Source organism: Paroedura picta, chromosome 5, assembly GCF_049243985.1.
Source record: "Paroedura picta isolate Pp20150507F chromosome 5, Ppicta_v3.0, whole genome shotgun sequence".
NCBI classification, from domain to species: domain Eukaryota; kingdom Metazoa; phylum Chordata; class Lepidosauria; order Squamata; family Gekkonidae; genus Paroedura; species Paroedura picta.
Window position 1 is genome coordinate 16,126,310 of NC_135373.1, and position 24,905 is coordinate 16,151,214.

At 53.2% G+C, this 24,905-nt stretch overlaps 1 protein-coding gene across 2 annotated transcripts in view; it reads right to left on the bottom strand.

The window, feature by feature from the left end:
- Positions 1-17,548, bottom strand: part of BCL3 (BCL3 transcription coactivator) — a 34,281-nt gene extending 16,733 nt beyond the window's left edge. For both annotated transcript variants that reach the window (XR_013230926.1, XM_077336657.1), the window contains exons 1-4: positions 16,514-17,548; positions 14,506-14,671; positions 10,920-11,028; positions 1,123-1,324 (exon numbers count right to left, since the gene is read on the bottom strand). Coding sequence is in view for 1 of the 2 variants with exons in the window: in XM_077336657.1 (XP_077192772.1) it covers positions 1,123-1,324; positions 10,920-11,028; positions 14,506-14,671; positions 16,514-16,997 (961 nt within the window). In the remaining variant the exon portion in view is untranslated. The remainder of the gene's footprint in view (positions 1-1,122; positions 1,325-10,919; positions 11,029-14,505; positions 14,672-16,513) is intronic.
- Between the last annotated feature and the right edge of the window lie 7,357 nt (positions 17,549-24,905).

Genomic DNA, 24,905 nt, shown 5'->3' on the forward strand with positions numbered 1-24,905 from the left:
TTTTTTCAAGGATACTAACAAAGTTAGTCCTCAACACTCTACCTATAATGGTAAAGGTAAGGATATCCCCTGTGCAAGCACCGAGTCATGTCTGACCCTTGGGGTGATGCCCTCCAGCGTTTTCATGGCAGACTCAATACGGGGTGGTTTGCCAGTGCCTTCCCCAGTCATTACCATTTAACCCCCAGCAAGCTGGGGACTCATTTTACGGACCTCGGAAGGATGGAAGGCTGAGTCAACCTTGAGCCGGCTGCTGGGACTGAACTCCCAGCCTCATGGGCAAAGCTTTCAGACGGCTGCCTTACCACTCTGCGCCACAAGAGGCTCTTAACTCTACCTATATATGGAAACAAACATATACATTTTATATTTATATTTTAAAATACTGGCTATTTCTTTGCTTGCAGGGAAATTGGTCTGAAGTGGTTCGGAGGTATGTATGGGGCTGGACCCCTACCAAGGCCTTAGCGTTGGCTGGACCTATACGGGCATAAGAATGAAAGGGTGGAGTCCTGGGGAGGCCGGGGTCATCCGGTTGCCATAGATCGGGTGTAGCCAAATGGTGGTTCTCCAGATGTCCATGAACCCCAGGCGATCAGAGGAATTGTAGTCCATGGAGAGCCACCGTGTGGCCACCCCCGCCACAGATAGAAACAAAGTCTCTTCTTGACGCTCTTGATAGTACTTATTTAAATATTTTTATCTGTTCCAATCTAAGGTCACCCAGCAAACTCCCTCAACGGGTTTCCTGGATCCTAGTTCGACACACTAACCCACAGGCCACTCACTTCTCCTCGCCAAGAGTCTGATTGGCTGATGGAGATTTTTTAAATGCTGCTTTGGCTGCAGCTGCCACCACAGTACCAAGATCTTCACAACATGACTGCAGGTAAGCTGGGACAGCCATTTTGTAACTGGCTCCACCTCCTGCAGCAGCCATTTTATGGTTGTGCCTGTATTCTAAAGCTCTGCCTCCCAACCATTAACACTGTAAGCTCCTTGCGAGCAAAGAATGTCCCTTGCCTCTCTTGCTCATGCCCCAAAGTGCAATACATGCATTACTGGCACGGCACAGATCTCAACACTTTGGGGTCTTTTTACCCAATCACCACACATGCTCACCTTCGAAATTGCGTGCCTCCAGATCGAGTGGGGAGGGGCTTCCTTCAAGCATTTCCTGCAGGCCATGGAGGCAGCCATGCTCACAGGCCAGGTGCAGAGCCGTCTGCCCATTGCGGTCGAGGACCATCGGCGAGGCCCCATGAGAGAGCAGCAGTTTCACCAGGGTGGGCTGTCCTGTGATGACCGCCAAGTGCAAAGGAGTCTGGGAAAGCCAGAAAAAGAAAGCGTGAATACTGACCAGGCAGCGTTGAGGTCTAGCAGAAACATCGCCAGGGATCCTGGGTTTATTTTGTGATAGGCTGCAAGGCCACACACGCAGAGTGAAAGGCGGCTGGGCTGAGAAGGGCAGTTCTAGAAATCTAATTGTAAAGGAATAAAAGAACCAATTGATTGAAATTAATTCAAAAGAATTAGTTCCTGACAGAGTGGTTCCTCAGTGGAACAGGCTTCCTTGGGTGGTGGTGGGTTCTCCTTCCTTGGAAGTTTTTAAGCAGAGGCTAGAGAATCATCAGATAGAAAGGCTGATTTTTTAAAAATCAATAATTCTCCATTGAACTGTCTATGCATCTAATAGTGCTTCTTTATTGCCATCGCTTATGGAATCACAAGTCTTGCTTCTTTTAAAAATAAATCTAATTTCTGATTGGGGGGGGCAGCTTAGTTGTAGCATGCTTTGTGCTACAACTTTATTTTTGCCTTTGCCAGCACGATTGAAAGCCTATTCATTGCTCCAAGCTATTCTCCATTAAAAAAAAAAAAACTCCCATCCCCAAGGAGAAGGAAGAGAGAGGCGGGTGCGAGGGCAGGACATTGGAAACAGAGGTAGGGCTTCTTTCGCCTGAATACATTTTTTTTGCTGGTAGCCTGCTGGTTGTTCTTCATTAGCTGTCACTACATATGTTGGTGAATCCACTTTTTGGGATTCACCAACTAGTGCTATAAAATGGAGGATGTAGCCAGCTGTTTACTGCCCAGACGCTACATCAGGGGTAGTCAAACTGCGGCCCTCCAGATGTCCATGGACTACAATTCCCAGGAGCCCCCTGCCAGCATTTGCTGGCAGGGGGCTCCTGGGAATTGTAGTCCATGGACATCTGGAGGGCCGCAGTTTGACTACCCCTGTGCTACATGTTTGCGACGTCATGTGGAGGGCCCGGAATATAACGACGAAAGGTAAATATCTCACTATTTTTAAAGGGTGCGGAAATCCCTTGTATGTTCTTTTAAGCTTTAGGATGCTTAGGGCTGATCCTGCGTTGAGCAGGGGGTTGGACTAGATGGCCTATTTGGCCCCTTCCAACTCTATGATTCCAAGATGTGTTTTATGTATACACTGCTTTCTTTGAATTGCGAGCCTGTTTCTGGGAGAGGCTGTATACAAGTCAGATAGACAGGCAGACAGATAAAATTAGAATGAAAAATGAACTCTTAGGGTTAAAGAAAACCTTTTAATTCCACCCCCCTCCTCAGACAAGAATGAAACTTCAGGGCCCACAGTTTAGCCTAAAAGAGACCCAAAAAAGTCACAAAGTATTTAAAGATATATCCAAAATCATTTTTTTCATTTTTAATATTGATATTACGGCGGGAGGGCCGAAGAAGGCAAAACAGTCTACACCCCGTGGAAGTCATAATGTAGCCCAGCACAAAACTCAGTTTGCCTACAGATTAAACTTTCACCCTCCCTTTCTCATTTCATTTACAATGCGGCGTTGAGGGCCATTTTTACGGATACCCTGTGGACCGCCGAAAAGAGGAATCCGTGGGTTCTATACAGACAGTGACTCCAGGGCCAGGATAAAAACTATACAATTTTAAAATAATTCTTTTATTATTTTTATACTAAACAGTCGGTTATATTTCTCTAACACTGTAATTTAAACCCTTGATTCGTTGGATCTTATAACTTGCTGGTCTTTGACAGCATCATGAATATCTAGTCTTGTTGTGGGTTCTCGACCAAATTGAGGCTGAACTCTCCTTAGACGTTAAACTGGCTAAACTGAGGTGATGGTGCTTTGGTCATGCTCTGAGAAGACAAGGGTCCCTGGGAAAGATGATCCTGCCAGGAAAAGAGGAAGCCACAACACTCAAACTGCACGACCCCAGCAACAAGGTGGTTTGTAGGGGTGAGTGCTTTGGTGGCCACCTCAGTGATCGCCACGGCAGCCGAACCGCACCATAGCGCTCACCCCTAGTGGAGGTCAATCATCCATACGGCTGCCACAAGTCAGAAATGACAGTACTTATCGTGCATGCACATCTGACAGAGCGAACGCTGATGCTCTGTGGCAAAGCCGCTGCCTGGCATGCAGAAGGTCCCAGGTTCAATCCCCGGCAGCTCCAGTTTAAAAAAATCTAGCAGTACGTGATATATAGACCTCAGCCTGAATCCTCAGAGAGCTGCTGCCGGTCTCACCAGGCAATCCTGACTTGGATGGGCCAAGAGATAGTCAGAGGTGGTTTGCCACACCGGATTTCCTAGGACTGGTCTTGGGGTGGTCGCCTATCCAAGTTTGTGTTCCTGTTACAGTCCCATCCCCCGTTAAACGGCATTACAGCTTTCCATTCAAGGGATAAGCATCTGTTTCGTGTTTCTAGATCTCATGGCTGGCAAAAAACGGCATAAAGGCTCCTGGTGTTGGGGACATGCAGGCTGGGTTGCCAGCTTCCAGGTGGGGCCAGGAGATCTCGCAGAATTGCAGCTGCTCTCTAGACAGCGGGGATCAGTTCCACAGGGAAAAAAATGCTTTGGAGGTTAGACTCAATGCCGCTACACTCAGCAAGGATCCTCCCATACCCCCAACCCACCCTCTTGCTCCGGGGCCCAAGTTGCCAGCTCTGGGTTGGAAAATAACAGCCGATTTGGGGGGCAGAGGCTCCGGAAGGCAGGACTTGGAGATGGCAGGGACCTCAGCAGGCACCATGCCACCTTCCAAAGCAGCCATTTTCTCCAGGGGGAACTGGCTGCCTGGAGATCCATTCCAATTTTGGGAGATTTCCAGGTGCTCCCTGGAGACTGGCAACCCAAATTTCCTCCCCCTTGCTCCCCCCCCCCCTTCCTGCCATTCTTCCCACAGTGCTGCTCAGAATCTCCCGTTTCACAATCGCAGCCAGCGGACAAGTTCAGGCATCTTTGAACCCAGCATGGCGTCCAGAAGAAGCCTTCTTTCAATCACAAATCATATGTACATAGATTTAAAGCTCATCAACCCGTTTGGGAAGGTCCGGGCCTGGTATACCTTGTTCAGCAAGGCCCTCCCCACCCCCACGCCCTCCATCAACCAAGAGAAAAAATACACAATAGAAATAAAGACGAGTTCGGCTTTCTTGTCAGAGGCTCGGGCCTTCCCTCGGCAAACAAAAACTGATTTATGTTCCCTTAAAAAAAAAAACATAAAAAGATGCCGCCCAGTTCATGTCACAATCATGTCACAGCAGCCAAGGATCTATGCCAGGGGGGATAGAAAGAACCACAATGCTGGATGTGTCTTTCTCCTTGTTCTGTCTTCACAATTCTACAAGGAAAGGGAGGGCGAGGCTGTGCCAAAGGCCCAAGATCATTCTGCAACCTTTGCTGGCAGAAGCCGGGCATTACAGATTCTAGGCCCAAATGCAGGGGAAATGCAGGGGAAACATGCTTTGTTAACGCTGAACATTTATTGAAATAAGCAGTGCCCAAGTTTACTCTGTCTTAAAAACAGGAGATTTCCGTATGGAGGATTTTTGGACGGGTTGTTTTCTCTCACAAGCTTCCGTTTGGCTCTCGTCCAGGGAACTAATTCCAAGGGCTGTCATTCGGGACAACTGAGAAGGGAAGGAAGAAAATTTGTCCCACTAACCACTGGGTGGTCAGAAAGAGATTAGGTCTACCAGCCACAAGTTGGGAAATTCCACAAGATTTGGGGTTGGATCCTGGGGAAGGCAGGACTCATGGAGGAGAAATCTCAGCGAAATAGAAGGCCATCGGATATTCGACAATATCTCCAGGTCCAACCTGGATTTTGGCAAGCCTGAATCTGTCTCTGTTCCCAGGACACACAGCGATTTCCATCTTTCTCCCTGTTCTAACTTCACAACTCTGGGAGGGAAGGGAGGCTGAGGCTTTGCCAAGGCCAAAGGTCATCCTGACCTTCTGCCTCTCTCTGCCTAGACTACATCCTTTAATCTGGGCCTTACTGATGCTCCTTGCACACAGCAAGCTAGCTCCACAAGCAACATGCCAATTTTGCTGCTGCTCACTTTCTGCTTGTGGGGAATTCCAAAGGTGCTACCCTTGGCCTGCTGCAGGGGCTGTTAAAATCCCTCATCCACCCCTCAGGTGCTTCAGAGTCTGCTGGTGAGGGGAGGTGTGAAGGGGAGCATTGAAAAGCCTCCCCCCCCCCACACACACACACACATGCACACATCCCCTCAGGGGTTCTGCTCAGACAGAGAGTTCTCGTGCAACACCGCAGGTTCTTTCTGGACATTGGCAGCCAAAGAACTGCAGGGAAACTCCCTCCCCCTCCCCCTGCCGCAGTCCCCGCTTTGAAGGACGGCGGAGAAACTCGTGTCTTGGGGTGCCTGACGGCTCTGACGCAGCCAGCGGCCTGAAGACCAGCCATCTGGTTCCCCACATCGCTAACCGCTTCCCCTCGGCACCTGCCGGCTGTGACGCCACCCGGTGCTTCTCAGAAAGGGAGGGGCCACTGCGGGAGGCCGGTTTATGGGAAACAGGGAGGGAACCGATGCCGGGTCACAAACAGGTTGCAAACGGGCAAGGAGGAGAAAGCGGGGGGGGGGGGCGAGTCGTGTTCCTCCGCTCCTCTCCCCACTGAAATCAATGCACAAAACATTTCAGAACTGTGTAGGTCTGTCAAGACACCCCCACAAAGGAGGAGGGGGCAGGGTTGCCAGATCCAGGTTGGGAAACTCCTGGAGCTTTGGGGGTGGAGCATGGGGAGGACCTCAGTGGGGTGCAATGTCACAGAGGAGAGGAGCTGGAATTCTGGGGGACCTCCAGGCACCACCTGGGGGCTGGCATCCCTAGTGGCAATGATAGAGACTCCATCTCCAAAGCTCCCATTCTCTCCAGGAGAACTGATCTCTGTTGTCTGGAGATGAGCTGGAACTCCAGGGTTTCTCCAGGGCCCACCTGGAGGCTGGCATCCCTAGTGGCAATGCCAGAGACTCCCCCCTCCAAGGCTCCCACTTTCTCCAGGGGAACTGATCTCTCTCATCTGGAGAGGAGCTGGAACTCCAGGGTTTCTCCAGGGCCCACCTGGAGGCTGGCATCCCTGGTGGCAATGCTAGAGACTCCCCCCTCCAAGGCTCCCACTTTCTCCAGGGGAACTGATCTCTCTCATCTGGAGAGGAGCTGGAACTCCAGGGTTTCTCCAGGGCCCACCTGGAGGCTGGCATCCCTAGTGGCAATGCCAGAGACTCCCCCCTCCAAGGCTCCCACTTTCTCCAGGGGAACTGATCTCTCTCATCTGGAGAGGAGCTGGAACTCCAGGGTTTCTCCAGAGCCCACCTGGAGGCTGGCATCCCTGGTGGCAATGCTAGAGACTCCCCCCTCCATGGCTCCCGTTCTCTCCAGGGGAACTGATCTCTCTCGTCTGGAGAGGAGCCGGAATTCCGGGGGATCCCCAGGGTCCATCTGGAGGCGGCCATTGCTCTATCCTGGAGATTTGGGGATGGAGCTGGGGGGGAGGGACAGGAACCTCAGTGAGGTCCAAGGCCCTAGAGTCCACCCTCCAAAGCAGCCATTTTCTTCAGGGGAACTGAACTCCATCGTCTGGACATGAGCTGAAATTCCCAGGACCTCCCCAGTTTCCTAGAAGCATCCTATAGGCCAGCAGATTTGCCAGGAGACGAAGGTAGCTTTGTCCTCAGAAGGCTAGGACAGAGTCTGTTTGCTTCTCTTCCCTTTTGAGGTCTTCCAGAGTCAGAGCTCAAGCATCTTACGGCAACCAGTGGGGCATGAGAGTTTGAGAGGCCCAGGAGGATCTGGGAGATATTCCCCACGGGTCAAATTCCCCACTGCCACAGAACGTGCAGGGGGACCTCTGGCTGGTCACACGCTTGAAGCTTAACCAACCTCACAAGGTCGTTGTGAGGGAAAAACAGGAAGAAAGACTCTAGACTTCTTGGAGGCAGCTACGTAGGATTACAATGCACTGAGGGCGATCTCAAGGGGGTAGTGGGAGGGCCCTTGGGGGGAAGGCCAGGGCAGGTACGGAAAGATCTGATAAGCCGGCTTTGGAGAGTAGGTCCCTTAGGTCCCCTTCCCCCGTGTCAATTAGGCTAAGGCAATTAATCACTTGAATCATACAGTTGGAAGGTACCTCCAAGGTCATGTGGTCCAATCCCCTGCAGAATGTAGGACATACAAAAATTTTAAAACATTGTCAGGGTTCCTTGTTGGCCCTGGAAGGGTTTCCCGCATGGGTGGGAGTTAATTCTTTTTAATATATGTTTTAAATTTGTTAAACATTTATTGGATAATATGTGGTGATGTGACCCACCCACCCCTCCCGAAACGGCCAGCTCTGCTTCCCAACCATTTCTGCACGATTGTGCTGCTTCTGGGGTTTCTCAAAGCCTGAGGTATTTCAGGTGTTTCCTGGCTGTAAAAAAGTCAGGAAAGGCTGCATTAAGTCTTCAAGGAGATGTCATAGCCCAGGTACCCTCACACTCAGAGGGGGTCAAGATCCTAGCACTGAAGGGCTACAGTGATTACAACACCGGTCTGCAAGACCTCGGGCCTCTCCTCGTAGCCTGCCCAGCAGGGTTGTTGTAAAGATATTGGTAGATGGGTTATATTAGATTATGTCATCTGTTGTTTCTGTGATTGATAGGTTTTAAATGATTTTTTTATCAGGGGTTTTATGATGGATTGTTGTAACCCACCACGAGCTGGCTTCGGGAGTAGCGAAGAATAAATACAACAATAACAACAACAATAAAGGGAACAAACGGGGTAGCCTGTTGTGAGCTCCTCGGAGGAACCAGTGGGGGAAGAAATGCACAAGACAGATACTGTGAAAGAAGAGATGGGGGCACAGCCCAGAGTCCAGGGAGGCATCTGCCTGGATTGGTTTGTCCCAAGACTGAAGGGGCGCTACTCTCAGGACGGGGCAGGAACGCTCAGAGGGGCATGAAGCCATTTCCTCCGCAGTGTCCACAACCCGATGCCAGCCCCCTCTCTTGTGCAACCCCCTGAATAATTCCGATGCCTCCTGCACTTCCTGCCTACAAAAGACTCAAGACTCATCCTCTCCCTCAGCCACAGTCAGAAACAACTGCAAACATGCCCCTCATGCACGGCCGGTCTCGTGCCCATCCAAGGGGTCAGCTGTTCCTCTTCTTCCCATCCTGTCCTCACAACAACCCTACAAAGCCACATCTGGCCCGAGGTCACCCAACAGAACATGCAGCCAGCTGGGGCTAGTCCCAGTTCTCTCAGAGCTCTCTCAGCCCCTCCTACCTCACAAGATGTCTCTTGAGGGAGAAGAAGGATGGGTGATTGTAAGCCCCTTTCAGACACATGAGCCCCACTGCGTGACCCTGGGCCGGTCCCAGCTCTCAGGGCTCCCTCAGCCCCACCTACTTCGCAGGTTGCCTGCTGTGGGGAGAGGAAGGGACGGTGGTTGTAAGCCCCTTTGAGACTCCTCTGGGTGCTTAAAAAGTGGGGTACGAAAGCCTCCCTCCTCTTCTTCTGTTTCCCAGCCCACAGCCAGCAGCCGGCAGCTTGGCTCTCCCTGGGCCCAGGGGCAGCTTCTTCCCTCTCCGCCCCCCTTCTCCTGTCCCTGCAGCTGTGACTCAGGCCTCGTGGGGCCTCCAGAGCAGGCTCGTTGCAGCAAGACTTTGAGGAAGTCTGGGGCCTGCAGCCAGCTGGGGACAGGGAAAGTCCCGGGCCGGGAGTGGCGAGAGTGCGGAAGGGCTGCCAGGAATCGGGCTTTGTCTGCTTGCTGCCAAGGGCTGCGGGAGCTTCCCCTGGGAGGCTACGTGGCTGCTGCTCGCTGGGCACAGGGCCTGCCTTTCCTCTGCAGCCGGGCCGCTCTCTGCCCGCCGGTCCCCATCCCCTCCCCGGGCCGTGCCAGGAGGCCTCCCTGCCAGTGCGGTTGGTCACCAGGAACTGGTCTTCTCCCCAAGAGGAGGAAGGAAGTCCTCTCGAAGTCGCCACCCTTCCCGAGTCCCACAGCATTAAAATTCTGCATTAAATTACGCAGCAAGGGGAGCTGAATTCTGCAAGCTGCAGCAGATAGAAATGAAGAAGCAGAGCTGTTGTTTTTGTATCCGGCTTTTTATTACCTGAAGGAGTCTCAAAGTGGCTTACAAATACCATTCCCTTTCTGTCCCCACAACAGACACCCTATGAGGTAGTTGGGACTGAGGGAGCCCTAATAGAACGACTCTGCAAGACCAGCTCTAAGAGAACTGGGACTGGTCTGAGGACACCCAGCTAGCTTCACATTGGGGAGGAAGAAGGATTCATACTCAGTTCTCCAGATTAGAGTCCGCCGTTCTTTTAACCACTACACCAAGTGCAACGATTTGTGCTGCTTCAACAGCAAGCGGAGAAATCCTCCTCAGATACCCTGTCCCTCGGCTTGATGAAGGGAGTTTTGGCTCTCAAAAAGCAAATGCTGCCAAAAATTATGCCGGTCTACACCACTGCTGGACTTGAATCCAGCTCTTCTACTGCCGATGAACACGGCTACCCTCTTGAAACCGTCTTCCCCTCAGCGTGACTCCCAGGATTTTATTTTGCCATCTCATTGGGGCTGCGTGTTCTGGCGCACTCCAGATGCTTCGGCAAGCACTGAAGCCCAAGGCAGCTGCCTCAGGTTTCAGTGCTTGCCAAAGCGTCCGGAGTGCGCCCGAGTGCGCAACCCTACTTGACAACCCTCCTTGTGACTGCGGGTCACGGGGAGGGGAATTCACAGGATCCCCTTCTAGATCATCATAGCTGGGGATCCCTGGTCAGCTTCCCAGAACCTCAAAGGTCCCCCCAAACAGGGCTTAAGAACAGAAGAGAAGCCATGTTGGATCAGGCCGATGGCCTCTCTAGGCCACAGCGACCCCAAACGGCTCACTTCTTCAAAACGGGTCGCTATGTCTGTTTGTCTACAGCAGCAAAAAAAGAGAAAAAGTGTCCAGGAACACCTTAAAGACCCACAAAACTGGTGGCAGGGGAGGAGGTCTCAGGTGTCCCTGCTCACTTCTTGAAGGAGGGCAGCCGTGTCAGTCGGTCTGTAGCAGGAGAAAAGAGCCAGAGTCCAGGAGCACCTTCGAGACTGTCCAAATTGGTGGCAGGAAAGGAGTTGTTTGAAGTCGCTATTTACTCCTTCAGAAGCATCTGCCACAAATTTTGTTAATCTTTTAAGTGTTCCTGGACTCTTGCTCTTTCCACAGCAGGACTATGACACCTTGCCGATCAAATGTTCCGTCTTCGTTTTAACTGGACTGTTTTAACTGGAGGTGCCAGGATTTGAACCTGGGCCCTCCTGCCGACCCACCAGATGATCTCCCCACCAAGCCGCTTCCACATTGCTAAACCCAAGATGGGGAAATACCTGCTCCTCCGGACAAGCCCGGCAAAGGGCTGTTAGTCATGATCACTAAATGGAACTTCCATGTCCAGAGAAAGTGTACCTCTGTTGGGGACAAGAGTTTTTGCTTGTTCTGCCCCAAGGCTGGCTTTCCTTGAAAACAGGGCACTGGGTTAGAGGACCCCTCTTTCTAAGAGCCCAGCTCCCACCCAAATGGGGAAGTCCAGCAACAGCGCCCCGAGAGCCGCCCCGGCTGACCTGCCGCAGGTTATTGAAGGTATCCAAGTCCCGTTGTCCCTGGTGGAAAAGGGCCATCAACCACCGGGCCATTGGCAAGTTCTCCTGCACCACCGCAATATGGAGGGGCCTGGAAGGGGGCGGGGAGAGAGAAAGGGACCATCAGAAAAAAGTAAATCCTTATGCCCATCTCAGGGGCTTCCTCTCCAATCCTGACTTTGTTATTTAATTCGTTTCTACCCTGGCTTCCTCCCCACCAGGACGCAAAGGCAGTTGAATGCCATTCCCCTCTCTTTCAATTTATCCTCACAACACCCCTTCGAAGTGGGTCAGCCCGAGAGCAGAGGTCTTTCCTGTCACCTACTAGAGCAGCATTTTTCAACTCTCTTACTACTGAGAACCCCCAGAAACATTCTTCAGGCTTCAAGAAACCCCATAAGTGGCTCGATCACGCAGAACAGGGTTGGGAAGCAGAGCCCCTCCCCTTCCCATCCCCTCCAGGCCCATCATTGGTCATCTTGGGAGGGGTGGGTGGGTCGACATTGCTACATGTGGTCTTATAACCCAATAAATGTTTAACACATTTTGAAAATAGATTAAAAATTAATGAAATCCTACCCATTTGAGAAGCCCTTCCAGGGCCATCAAGAAATCACAGGGTTTCACAAAACCCTGAGCTAGATGAACCTTTTAACTGGAGATGCCAGGGATTGAACTGGGGACCTTCTGCATGCCAAGCAGAAGTTCTGCCAGTGAGCCACAGCCTGTCCCCTGGGCATCTGAGGACAAAGCTGGTCCCTAGAATGAGGATTGCTAACCAGAATGGATACTGGCTTCTCTGGTCCCCTCTTATCCCGAGAGGGCTCTTGCTACTTTCCCCGTCTTTTCCTTCCCTTCCCAAAATTTAGATTCAGGGTGTGGATTTCAGGGCCCTGAAAAGCCATCACTGACCATACTGCAGAAACAATCAAAATTAGGAGACGGATGGTAGCTCAGAGGCAGAGACTGCTGGGCAGGTGGAAAGTCCCAGGTTCAATTCCTGGCATCTGCAGTTAAAAGGACCAGGCAGGAGGGGCTGGGAAAGACCTCCGCCTGAGACCCTGGAGAGCCACAGGCAGTCCTTTGATGGACCAGAGCTCCAATTCAGCACAAAGCAGCTCTCTAAGTGATCCTTACAACAGTCTTGCAAGGTAGACCTGAACAACTATTCCGCACTCTAAAGGGGTGTGGGTATACTGAGAAAGAGTGAGGAGGGTGGAAGCTGATTCAGCTGGCAGCCAAGGTGCAGTCCCGGGAGCGCCACCCTGTTCCTTTTCTAGACTCACCCTCTCTTGTCGCACACGTTGTCTTATCTCCCCCCCCCCCCCGGTTCAAAAGCCGCCATGCAGTAGTTCCCTCCCTTCCCAAGAAGCAGCCTCTTGGTTTACACTAAAACGAAACTGCCTTGCCATCGCTGGGCCAAAAGGAAGGAGTGACCCGGGGGCCAAGGCTTCCCGTAAGTAAGCACACCCACTGCTCTGCCGTGACCCTCGCTTCCTGCCTTTCTCACCAGGCCCCAAAGACACGACTCCTCAAGCTCTGCCCTTGGTGGCTGCTTTTCTTTGCAGGCCACAAGCTTCCTGAGAAGTCCCTGAATTGGGACCCCCTCCCCTGCAGGTCAGGAAGATGTGGAGGAGAATTGGGGGGGGGGCGGGAAGCCCCCCTCCCAGGAGGCCTCCAGCTCTTTGGGCTGTAGGAGAGCAATGGGGCTTCTTGGCAACTGTTTCCCTCTTCCCTGAGCCTCATTCCAGTAAAGGGGGAAGGAACGGCTACCGGTGACGTCTGGGGGAAGACGTCAGCAAGCGGGGAGGAGTGGTGAGGGGGGGAGCTGGAGGGGTGCGGCATGGAGACGGGGTGGGGTTGGGGGATTCCCCTTGTGGCTTCAATTGGCTCAGCCGAAAAAGGAGCAGGAAATGCAATGAAAACAGAGCCAGGAGGCAAGCGGGCTTTTCAGCTCCCAAGGGGGCACCGGAAAAGAAAACACATGTGATTTCGATCTGTTTCCAGGATTTAAGCAATGGATGGACAGACGGACCAAAGAGGCATCGAATTCAGGGCTCTGGACGCTCACAAGAGAGCCAGTGTGGTGTTGTGGTTAAAGAGTAGCAGACTGTAATCTGGAGAACTGGGCTGGATTCCCCACTCCTCCTCTACACAAAGCCAGCTGGGTGACCTTGGACTAGCTACAGTGATCTGCTCAAGTGAAACATTTCTCTCAGAGCTCTCTCAGGGGAGAGGAAGGACAGGTGTTTTTAAGCCACTTTGGGACTTCTTCAGGTTGAGGAAAAGTGGGGTATAAAAAGAATCCAGCTCTTCTTTTATCTCTTCATGAAATTATATATATTTGCCATCGAGTCACAGCTGATTTCTTTAGTCTTGTGGGGTTTCCATGTCAAGAGAGGTTCCAAGTGGCTTGCTATCACTGCCCTATTCCCTTCCAAACAGTGAACAAGCCGCCCCTGCTTAACTTCCGAGAGCTGATGAAACCAGGCTACCCTGGGCTACCCAGGTCAGGGCCTGGATGCTCCCAAACAGGATGGCTTTCCCTCCTCTGTGATGAGTATTTGATATCCAAAGGTAGGCTGTTTCTGCTCATGGAAGCCCCATTGATCTCCTACAGCCAGAGGAGCCGGAGGCCGTCAAGAAGGTATCTTAATTCGGTGACTATCACATTGGCAATTTCAGGTGTGTGGGATTCTTTTTTCTGACAAAGCAGTTCCTCTGGTCTGGACCCAGTGGCAAATAGTAGCCCTGGATGTTTGTAGTGCCAAATTCTCACTTCTTCACCAACCAAACCGTGCCGAAGCACACAAGCCTAGCTGAGAACTTCCCCTGAAGCTGCTTCCTGGCTCTGGGATTCAGAGGATCGGTGCCTCTGAATGTGGAGGTTCCCCACTCAGTCACCATGGCCAGTGGCCTTTGATAGACTTCTCCTCCACATAGCTCTCTAATCCCGTTTTCTAGCTGCTTGTTCCTGTGGTCCTCGTGACATCCTCTGGCAACCAATTCCACATTTTAATCCAGGCGTTATCAAACTGCGGCGCTCCAGATGTCCATGGACTACAATTCCCAAGAGCCCCTGCCAGCGAAAGCTGGCAGGGGCTCCTGGGAATTGTAGTCCATGGACATCTGGAGGGCCGCAGTTTGATTACCCCTGTTTTAATCTCTCTAAGAGTAAAGAGGTATTTCCTTTTGTCCGTCCTGAGCCTACTGCCCATGGGCTTCATTGGATGCCCTGAAGTCCTAAGCCCTTTGGGAGAACAAGGTCTCTTTGCCCCGTCTCCCCACCTCAAGCATAATGTTATAAACCTCTCATGTCCTCCCTCTTGTTTCTAAACCGAGAAGCCACGGACTCGTCAGCCTTTCCTCCAACACTTTACTCATCTTGGTTGCCCACCTCTTTACTCTGTCCAGCAAGGGGGAGTGCCTCTGAGCATGTGCAGACAGCCTTTTGCCCAGCATAGACCAATCTACTCCCCCTAGTATCTTTCCCATCCTGGACCACAGAGTTGAGCAGCTAGCCTTCCCCTCTCCCAAGGCACCCCTCCTCCGAGAAGCCCATCCTTACGTGTCTCCATCTTCGTCCGCCTTGGTCGCCATGGCAACATCCAGGTCAAGCTGCCTCTGTTGTGGGTACAGCAGGGAATAACCAGTGTGGACCCCTAACAAGTGGTGGGGGGTCATGGGGTGCAGCACAGGTGTCATCTCGGGGTTGAGGAAGGAGGCGGGCAGACCTGAGCAGGCAGGGGGGAAGAAAGAGGGTATATTAAGGCAGTGCCAAAACTCACCCTTGGCCTCCCAGCTGCAGGGGCCAGCCATAAAAGGGGCGTTTTCCCCAAGTGAGAAAGAAGACCCCTCTGTGACCCGCACTTTCCTAGAGAACAAACAGGAACCATTCCAAGAAATACAAGTTTCAAAGGTTCAAAGGCCACCTCCTCAATCCCACCAAGATGAAGCAGCCAGAAAAATAGAAGATGGAGCTTGGGGGGGGGGGAGTTATACCCCAAAGTCTCTCCCTTCCTCCCCCCACAACAGACCACCTTCGATGGAAGTGGGACTGGGGGAGCCCTGAGAGAACTGTTTCCTAAGCAGCTCAGGGAGAACTGCGACTGGCCCAAGGTGGCTGCGTGCAGAGGAGTGGGGAACTATACTCAGTTCTCCAGATCACAGGCCACTGCTCCATGCTGGCCATCCACAGCACCTTGTAGACCAGGGGTAGTCAAACTGCGGCCCTCCAGATGTCCATGGACTACAATTCCCATGAGCCCCTGACAGCATTCAATGGGAATTGTAGTCCATGGAGTTTGGCTACCCCTGTTGTAGGCAAATTGGGGGGGGGGATGTCTCCTTGTGGACTCTTAAGATACAGGTTCTCTCTGTCTCTCTCAGCATAAAAACAGAGTTTGTGGGGGGCAAATGATCTCCCCACTAGGATGGGAGATGGGTCTAATAAGCCCAGCCTGGTTAAGGCGGGTGGGATGGAGGTGCAGAAAGTGCTGGCCGAGGATTCGGAAAGAGCTGTCCTGAGATTTCAGTGAGAGTCGGACTGGTCCATGAGCAGATCAGGGTGCCTGACCTGGCTGGCTAGTTCAGAAGGAGTTTCCAGGGGCCAACCTCTCTTCTCCCAGCAGTCATGGAGAAGCAGGTCCACCCATGGTAGAAATGTCCCTTCCACTGAACCGTGGCTGCCCCAGGCGTGCCAAGCGGCATCCCTCCAGACTACATTTTGTTCTGAGCATTGAATGGGCCCTGCCTGGGTCCTAGAAAAGAACAGTTGTGGCAGTTTGTGAACTTCTCTCAGCAGTGACCCCGGAAAGCTCCTCCACCTGCCACAAATGTGGTTAGTCCTTATTATTAACCATAATTCAGTTTATATACTGCCCTTCTGGCAAAGCTGGCTCAGGACAGTATACAACATTAAGAATACGAGTTGGATTTTATACTCTGCTTTTCACTCCCTGAAGGCGGCTTATGAACGCCTTTCCCTTGCTCTTCCCACAACAGACACCCTGTGAGGTAGGTGGGGCTGAGAGAGCTCTGGGAAAACCTCTCTGCAAAAACAATTCTAAGAGGACCGTGACTGGCCCAAGGTCACTCAGCAGGCTGCCTGAATGTGGGGAATCAAACCTGGTTCTCTAGATTAAACCAGTACGAATTAAAATATTTCAAACCATTAAAACAGCTAAAAACCATATGTATAATTAAGGTGTCCCTGGATTCTTGCTCTATTCTGCTGCTACAGACGGACTAACACACATGCCCACCTTGATTTTGCCTCAGTCCAGACTACAACAGACCTGCGGGGTACGTTCTACAAGACGGCAGAAAACTATAATCAACAATCCTAGATGAGGAAAAGAGGGCTCCCTGGCTCCTGGCTTATGCTCTTAACCAGGGGTAGTCCAACTGCGGCCCTCCAGATGTCCATGGACTACAATTCCCATGAGCCGTGCTAGCATTCGCCGGGCTCAGGCCTCCAAAGGGATGTGCCAGCCTCCAGGCCCCGGGGGAGAAGGGGGTGGGCGCCACCGTCCAGGAGGCGTGGGGGAATCCCGCCCCGGCCCCGGGGCTCTTACCTGGGTAGTAGGCAGCGGCCACTCGGGAGTAGGCGACCGGCAGGTAAGAGGGGCAAAAGCCATTGCAGGGCGGCGCCCAGGTGTCGGGCTCGCCCTGCCCGTCCTCGGCCTTGGGCACCTTGCCAGCCAGCGGCCCCGGCGTCTCCCCGTCGCCCCCCTGCATGGCGTAACGGCGCTTCCTGAGGGGCAGGCAGGTCTCGGCCATCTTCTCCCCCTCCAGCCCGGCCTGGGGCGACTCCGCACCGCGCGCTCCTGACACGCCGGCGGCCGGAGCCAGCAGGTGGGCCGGGGCCGTCTGGGCTCCGCCGGGGGGCTTCCGCCCGGCTTCCTGCGCGGCCCCGCGGCCCAAGGAGACCACCCCTTCCGAGGGCTGTCTCCCGCCGCCCGCCGCAGAAGCCGCTCCCGCGACGTCCGGCGGCACCCCTCGGCCGCGGGCCTCTCCCTTGCGCCAGGTGCGCAGGTCCACCGGCAACTCCCCCGCCATGCCCCGGGAGGCGGCGAGCGCAGCGGCAGGAGGGCGGCCGACGGTCACCCGCCGCGCATCTCGGCGCCCCTTCCCGCGGGGATCGCGCCTGGCCTCTGCCTTCCCCGGGCGCGGCCGGCGGGTGGGGCGGGCAGGCGCGGCGCCCGTGCCGCAGGAAGCCCGACCGCGGGGAGCGCTGGCCAAGCCCCGGAGCCGTCGAGGCAGGCGCTGCCAGGCCCGCCGAGCCAGCGACTCCCGGGCGGCGATCGCGATCGCGCTGCCTCCCTCGCGGCCGCCTCTCTCCGCGGGAAGGAAGCCGGGACTTCCCCGGGCCTTCAGCTGAAGGCGAGGGACTTTCTCAGGCGCCGCCGACCGGCCTCCCTCCTGCGGGGGGGGGGGAGGGGGAGTGAGTTCCGCCTCCTGCTCCGCCTCCGCCCGGGGCCCAGGGCCAAGGGTGCTGCCGGGTGCGCCTCGGGCGCCTGGCCAACTTCCAGTCGCGCGCCGCCCTTGCCCCGCAGTGTGCCCCCGCCGCCCGAGGGGAAGGGCCCCGGGTGCGCGGCCGCTCCTCCCCGCGCCAGGGCCAGGGCCAGGGCGCAGTCCGGAGACAGGGAACTCTGTCCTGGCTTCCCGCTTGGCTCACGCCTCGGCCGCAGCGAGGCTCTTCCGCGCCCCCGCCCGCTCTGGGCAGCAGGGAACCGCTCCCGTTGGATGCCTGCCTGCCCACCAACTGTTCCTGTTGTACTGACGGGTCTTCACCTGTTGACCAACTGCTCCTGCCCCCGCGCGATGAAGTGAGGGCAAAGTTTGGCGGAGATTGAGCGCCGCTCTGGATACATGCCCGGATCTCAGCCTTTAATGAGGACGATCCAGCCTGGTGTAATCCAGGATCGGGCCTACTACTACTCTCGAGTAAGCCTCCCTACGATAGCAGAGTGCGTAAAGGAGCTCGGTCGTTTCCCTCTTGCTGCTGTTAGCCTAGCCAGGATCTTCGTCAAACTTCACCGGTTAGGTTTCCACCGGGTTGCGGGTGGAAGTCAGTTCAGGGAGGGGAGAAGGGCAAATTGACCCCCCCCCCCCGTCCTCCAAATCTAGATGCCGCAGAAACAAATGGAGTGGAATGGGACCCTTCGACCGGAATTGCCCTGAGAGCCGCGGAAAGAAAACCGGACTATCCGGTTCGGGGAGTGTGTGTGTGTGTGGGGGGGGGAATAGCAATGCCTCGAACGGCCGCAGGTGACGTTGGGTTTACACGAAGGGAGCACAGACCGGGATTCCCCTTAACTAGAGCAAAGAGCGGACTGGGTGCCTCCTTGGCGGCCCCTGCTGGTCAAATCAGACGTGCCGGACATTTCTGTTTGGGAAATGAAAGTTTGGGTCCAGACGCACCTGTAAAACCAACAAAGTTTAAATCAAGGAATGGGCTTTCCTGTGCACGCCCACCACCTCAGGCGATATAGCAACCCACCCTGGCAGGTTATAAATTAATAATAATGATGATGATGATGGTGGTGATGATGATGATACAGAAAAATCAGAGTCTAGTAGCACCTTTAAGACCAACAAAGATTTATTCAAGGCGTGAGCAAAAGCAAAAGCAGAAGCTCACGCCTTGAAGAAATCTTTGTTGGTCATAAAGGTGCTACGGGACTCTGATTTTATTGTGCTGCTTCAGACCAACACGGCTACTACAGAGTTTAATTCCGAGGCTAAGCTTTCCGTAGAAGTGTGCATACACCCGAAAGCTCCTCTCCAGATTTAAACCGTGTTCTGCTAGAAGCCTCCTGTAAACTGCCGGGCGTTTCCTCAGGGCCACCTCGCCTACACGACCAGCTGGTTGCTCCTAGTTTGCGATGGGTGCAGAAACCCCACCACCCTTCTCACGACAGCCCCCCCCCTCACCAAGAAAGCCGGCTCTCGCTCAGGCGTCTGCCGGGTGGGTTTGTGAGCAAAGTCCAGTTCCGTGGGGGTTTGCCCACGTTGTTCCTATGAAGATGCACAAACAGGAGTGGGGATGACTCAGGGTCTTGCCTCTTCCTCCCTTCCATCCGCTCTCTCTGGAACAGGAGCCCCAGGGGGTGAATCACTGCCGGCTCATGTGTCAGAAATTGAACTCAGGGCCCTGGGCTTTGTCCGGACTTGTAGAGCTGCTTGTGTTTTGACTGGCTCTGCTCTTCAGCCTAGGATTTGGGGCCCGGCAAGCAGAGATGGAGCCGGTTAGAAGGGGCCCAGTGTTGGGAGAGCCCCCCACCAGTCCCAACAGGTGGTCCACCTTGTGAGGAGGAGGAGGGCGAATGTGGCTGGGTCACAGATGTGGGGCAGGACAACTCTGTGGTGAGTTCCAGAGAGTCTACTGACACGCTCATGTCCTACCTGCGACTTCAACAGGGTGCCAGCGAAACTAAAGGGTGGAAGGGGAAGCCATTTTCTCCTTAACAGAAGGGCAGGATGGGGTATCTTGGGGAGGGGGGCGGCAGCTTTGGTGGGTGGTATTGTATCCCTCCCCTTGCCAAATTCCACCCTCCCCAGGCTTCCACCCACAAACCTCCAGGCAGGGGTGTAGACCAGGGGTAGTCAAACTGCGGCCCTCCAGATGTCCGTAGACTACAATTCCCAGGAGCCCCTGCCACGGACATCTGGAGGGCTGCAGTTTGACTACCCCTGGTGTAGACTTTTCAGTTCCCCCCGGGGGGGGGGGGGGCAGAAGCACAATGGCATCATAGGGAGGAGGAGCCAGTGACATCACAGGGAGGGGCCTATGGAGGTGGGGCCAGGGGGAATTTAGGGCAAGGAAATGTACAGGGTTCAGACTAGGGTTGTGTGCCTCGGCTGCTGCGGCGTTGGCTGCTTCAGGCCGCTTTGGTGGCTGAAGCAAACAACCCTAGTTCAGACAGAGTGCCAGCCGCTCTCGTCTCCCTTGAAAGTCATGCCCTGTAAGTGAGAGCCAGCATAGTTTGAAGCCCTCCCTACCAGCGCCCATAGCCATGGTGCCAGAGAAGACCCAGGATCAGATCCCTCTTGCCTTCTGAGCACACCGACTCCAAAGCCCACCTTACAAACAGAGACATGCAGAACAAATGATTACTTTCCGCCTTTTACTAAAGAACAAATTATTACTAAAATCACATAAATCAGTTGGTGGGAAATGACTGCAGTTAATTTCTGGGTTCAGCTTATAAAACACATTTGGCTTCATCAAATTATCTTCAGGTAGCTGAAATGCGACTTTAACTTTTAATGAACAATGCAAATTATTGATTGACATTTTAAAAAGTACAAGACAATCAAATATTCTCCTCATCCCCTATTAGCCCTTCTCCTGCTCCCAAGGAATCCTCTCCTGCCATATCCCACCAATCCGTCCCAGTTCCCCCGTACAGATTGCCCTAAATTCAACCCACTTGTCAAGGTTACAATTCTGCGCCCTTTGACACTGAATGTGTTGGATATAATTGATGTTCCTTGAATGAACTCATTAGCTATAACATGGAGATCCATTTCCTGAGAGATTTGTTCGTGCCCATGAAGAAGAGCCGTGTGATTGAGCCTGGCCTGTGTTGTGCTTGACCTTAGAAAGGCCTTTATTCTGCGGAGGAATAAGAATGATCCTTCTGAGGTGCAGGAAGAAACAGGGATGGTAAGGCCTATTCTGATAGGTTTAGCTAATTCTGGTAGCAGACATTTTCCTTGTTCTCCACTGAACAGGTCAATCATGTTACAAAGAGCCAAAAGTTTAACTTTCTGCTCCCTTGCAATATCCAGAAACGTGTCCCAATGATGAAGAAGAAGAAGAAGAGTTGGTTCTTATATGCCGCTTTTCCCTACCGAAGGAGGCTCAAAGCGGCTTACAGTCGCCTTCCCATTCCTCTCCCCACAACAGACACCCTGTGGGGTGGGTGAGGCTGAGAGAGCCCTGATATCACTGCTCGGTCAGAACAGTTTTCTCAGTGCCGTGGTGAACCCAAGGTCACCCAGCTGGCTGCATGTGGAGGAGCATGGAATCAAACCCGGCTCGCCAGATTAGAGGTCCGCACTCCTAACCACTACACCAAACTGGCTCTCTGGAAGTTGTAGCCGGGCAGCATCCAAGTCTGCTTTGTACATTTTAGAATCCTCTTCTCCTATAGCAAACTTTTTGGTTTTGTACGTGTGTTGGGACACATCTGAGGAGAAGCGATTGTGTAAACTGCTGTAGGCATTATCAGTGATTTCATGAAGGATTTTCCTCTAGAAATCCTTAGGAGACGGAAACTGGTGAGGATCCCGCCCAGCACCAATATGACCTGCAGGTTTTCTGCACCCAGGAACAGGAGGAGTCTCTAAATCTAATTTTCTTGATGCCGTGCCTGTCTGGGACCAGAACTGTTCAAGGTCGTTCCGCAGTTGCTTTGCACTTTCCTTTGCAGAAGCAAGGAGTTGTTCTGCTTGATGGAAGATTTCTTTTTTGAAGAGCTGTGTCCAAAGGACCAAACAAGCATCAGTAACTGCAGCATGAAGTGAGAAGCAAATCTCAACAAGCTTCCTGCATACCCATCTGCTTTCTCCCAGGATCCCCTCTCTCCTCGGAAGACGCATTCTCAAGGAAATGGCCCAACTCCCTATAATGTGAAGCCACCAACTGTAAGGAAGCTGTGTCAACATTTCAGCTAATGGGCAACAGCAACATAACTTAGAAGCACGAGCAACTGCAGCGATTGGGGAGCAGGAGACCTTGGGGCGGTGGGGCTGCCTGACAGGGAGGGATCCGGGCTGCAGAAGGCCTTCCATCCTTGGTCTTGCAGCTGAAGCCTGGCGGAAGAGCTCCGTTTTGCAGGCCCTGATCTCATTGGGGAGCTTGTGCCACCAGGTTGGGGCCATGGTTGAAAAGGCCCTGGCTCTTGTCGAGGCCAGGCGGGCTTCTCTGGGGTCAAGGATCACCAGTCTGTTAGAGTGGATGGAGAATACCACTCTTTGGGGGATGTTGACAAGCAGACGGTGCTGGAGGCATGCAGGATGGCCTCGAGGGTGAGTACCAGTGCCTTAACTCTGATCTGGTACTCAACTGGTAGCCGGGGCAGCTGCGGAAGGATTGGGGGGAATGGAGATTCTCCATGGGGTTCAGTAAATATGCGAACAGCTGCATTTTAGACCAGCTGTGATTTCCAGAGTGGGCATAAGGGAAGGCCTGCGTAGAGCAAGTTACAGTAATCCGGCCTAGAGGTGACCCTTGCATAGGTCACTGTGGGATAGAACAATGCCAGTGGAGCTGCTTTAGAGACTTGAGCTTCGATGGTCAAGGAAGCATCACCATGCCTAAGTTCCTGGCCAACTGTGTGGTTTTAAGTTGCACACTGTTCAGGTTTGGGAGGTGCTCTTCCCGGCCTGACCCTTTCCCGCCTATCCCAAGGACCTCTGTCTTTGAGGAGCGGAGTTCATGTGACAGCGCGGAGACCATTCCGCTGCAGAGAGCCAGCCACAAAGACTGAACGGCAGAGGTCTGAGATCCACGAGACTTGAACAAGGACACACATATTGTAAATTGCAGTATGCACATTTTGTCACAGCCACTGCTGATGTGCTCCTTCTAGATGGGGGGAAGTTTCTTCTCTCTCCACAGTCAAACCAACCATCTTGATTGATGTAACTGTTTGTAATTATATGCAACACCGTCTGTAGTTTGTAGTAAATTCAAATGAGTAGCCGTGTTGTTCTGAAGTTGCACAATAAAATCAGAGTCCAGTAGCACCTTTAAGAACAACAAAGATTTATTCAAGGCATGAGCTTTCAAGTGCAGACTTGCACTCGAAAGCTCACGCCTTGAATAAATCTTTGTTGGTCTTAAAGGTGCTACTGGACTCTGATTTTATTGTAGTTTGTAGTGGGAGCCTTTGTAGTCTTTTTTATTGCAGTATTCTATTCCTCCACTTTCCAGCCCTTTCCACCCTTCCTCTCCCTTTGTTATTCCTCTAGGTCTCCCTGGTGCTCACCCTGAGTTCTTATCAGATGTTATGGTTGTAAAGGCCCACCATTTGGTGAGGGTTCCCACAGGGAGGGCACGCTTGAGGGGTTATATGCCTTGCTCTGCAAATTGCATGTTAGTTCTATCAGTGCCTGCAATGAATGTATTTGCATAGCTGAAATAAATGAAACTTTTCTAAAAGAAAGCTTGCTTTCTTAGGCTAATGAAGAAGCTCACATTTTGATAGAACTCGCTTTTGCTGAGTAGCCCTTCCTGTTCTACAAACATGAAGACGGCCGGAGGAGATTCATATACGTCAATTGATAAAGCTGTGGAGCCCGATCTGCCCTGGTTTACTGCGTCCTCGGTGGTCACCACGCTGACTTGGAAGAAGGGGAATTCTGACAAGTTCGTTATGGAGTGCCAGATGGCCCATAAGTTTATGGTCTATGACCTGGAGCCGGCCGCATGGACGGGAGTGGGTGCCCAAAGCTGCTTCGATGTGGAAACCACATTTGGACAGGAGATGATGGAATTCCGGCAAGAGGTCAAGGCACAATTTGCCAAGGTGTCAGAGATACTGGCTATGCTTCTCCCGGGGGAGAAAAGGCAAGGGGGGCCCCGAGGGAACCATGTTTTCACGAGGCACAGGACCAAAGAGGATCCGGACCCCTTGACCGCAGGGCGGTGGCAGCCAGGATGGGGTCCAGGCATGGGAGCGTGCCATGGCCGCAGCCCCCCAGAACCTCCCGGCACCAAAGCAGGAGGGCTCCCATGGGCTGCGGAGGCTCCACACCCTCTGACAGCTCTGCCAAGAAGCTTTTATTTTTTCTGGTCCTGGTCAAAGCCTCCGTGGAGGATTGTAGCCACTTGCTCCTGGACAGGAGGTCGAAGGTGCATCATGTGGTCACCTTCCTCGACAAGAAAGCAGCCGACTGGTACATGGGTCTGCATGGTATGGAGGCTCTGGGACTATAATTGTTTATGAAAGACCTATGAGCGCATTTTAAAGACCCACTCCAGGTGGACACCTCTTGCAAATAGCTAAGGAACCTGCGGAAAAGTACAAAGTCCGTCTCCCAAGACTAATGGATTTTGCCGCATTGCTGCCAACGTTCAGGAAAGGAATGAGGCCACCAAGGCCCGGTTCTCCCGAGAAGGGTTGCAGGCTGGCCTGCTGAGGCAGTGCAGGGTGCAGGTAAACCCCACTACCTTTGCTGGGGAAATCGTATCTCGCTTCCAAATAGTGGAGATGGTGGAAGCCAGGCAAGCCAGGGAGAAGACGAGTGAGTGCACCGGTGTCCTGCAAGCCGGTGGGAAATGGGGCCGAAGAGCAGGTCCCCTCCAGGGGAGCAGGATCAGTAAGTCCCATCCCCCTCCTGCTAATTCCAGTGACTATCTCAGACTTGAGCACAGGAGTGGGGGTAAGGGTGCCGGGAGCATTGGACTGTGGGTGCATATGGGTGCTCCTTAACCTTGAGATGGTCCGAGCACCCACGGCTCAGAAGCTAGCGTCACTATTCGTGCAACACGTGTACATATTACACGGGATTCCTAAGAGATGTCTGAGTGACTGCAGGCCTCAGTTCGTTGCCAAATCCTGGAAGGAGCTATTGAAATTAGGGTGGTGCGCGGCGGTGTCTGACTGGGTGAACTTGGACCAGTTGCAGTTCACTTACAGCTCTCTGAGCCCCACCTGCCTCGCAGGGTGTCCGTGATGGGAAGAGAAAGGTGCTTGTAAGCCTCTTTGGGACTCCTTCATGTCGTGGAAAGTGGGATATAAGATACCAGCTGTTCTTCTTTGTCTTCATCCCTATCGCAAAGGTCAGCTTGTCCGGTATCCTGTGTGAGGGGCTACGAGCGTACTGTCTCTGTAGGAGAGGCCTGTGGAGATGTGTGTCTCCATGGAAGAGAGAAGGAGAGGACAAAAAGAGAGAGAAGGGGCCAGAGGGCAGCTCTCAGGTAGAGCCAAAGGGAGGCATTCCATTCAAGGA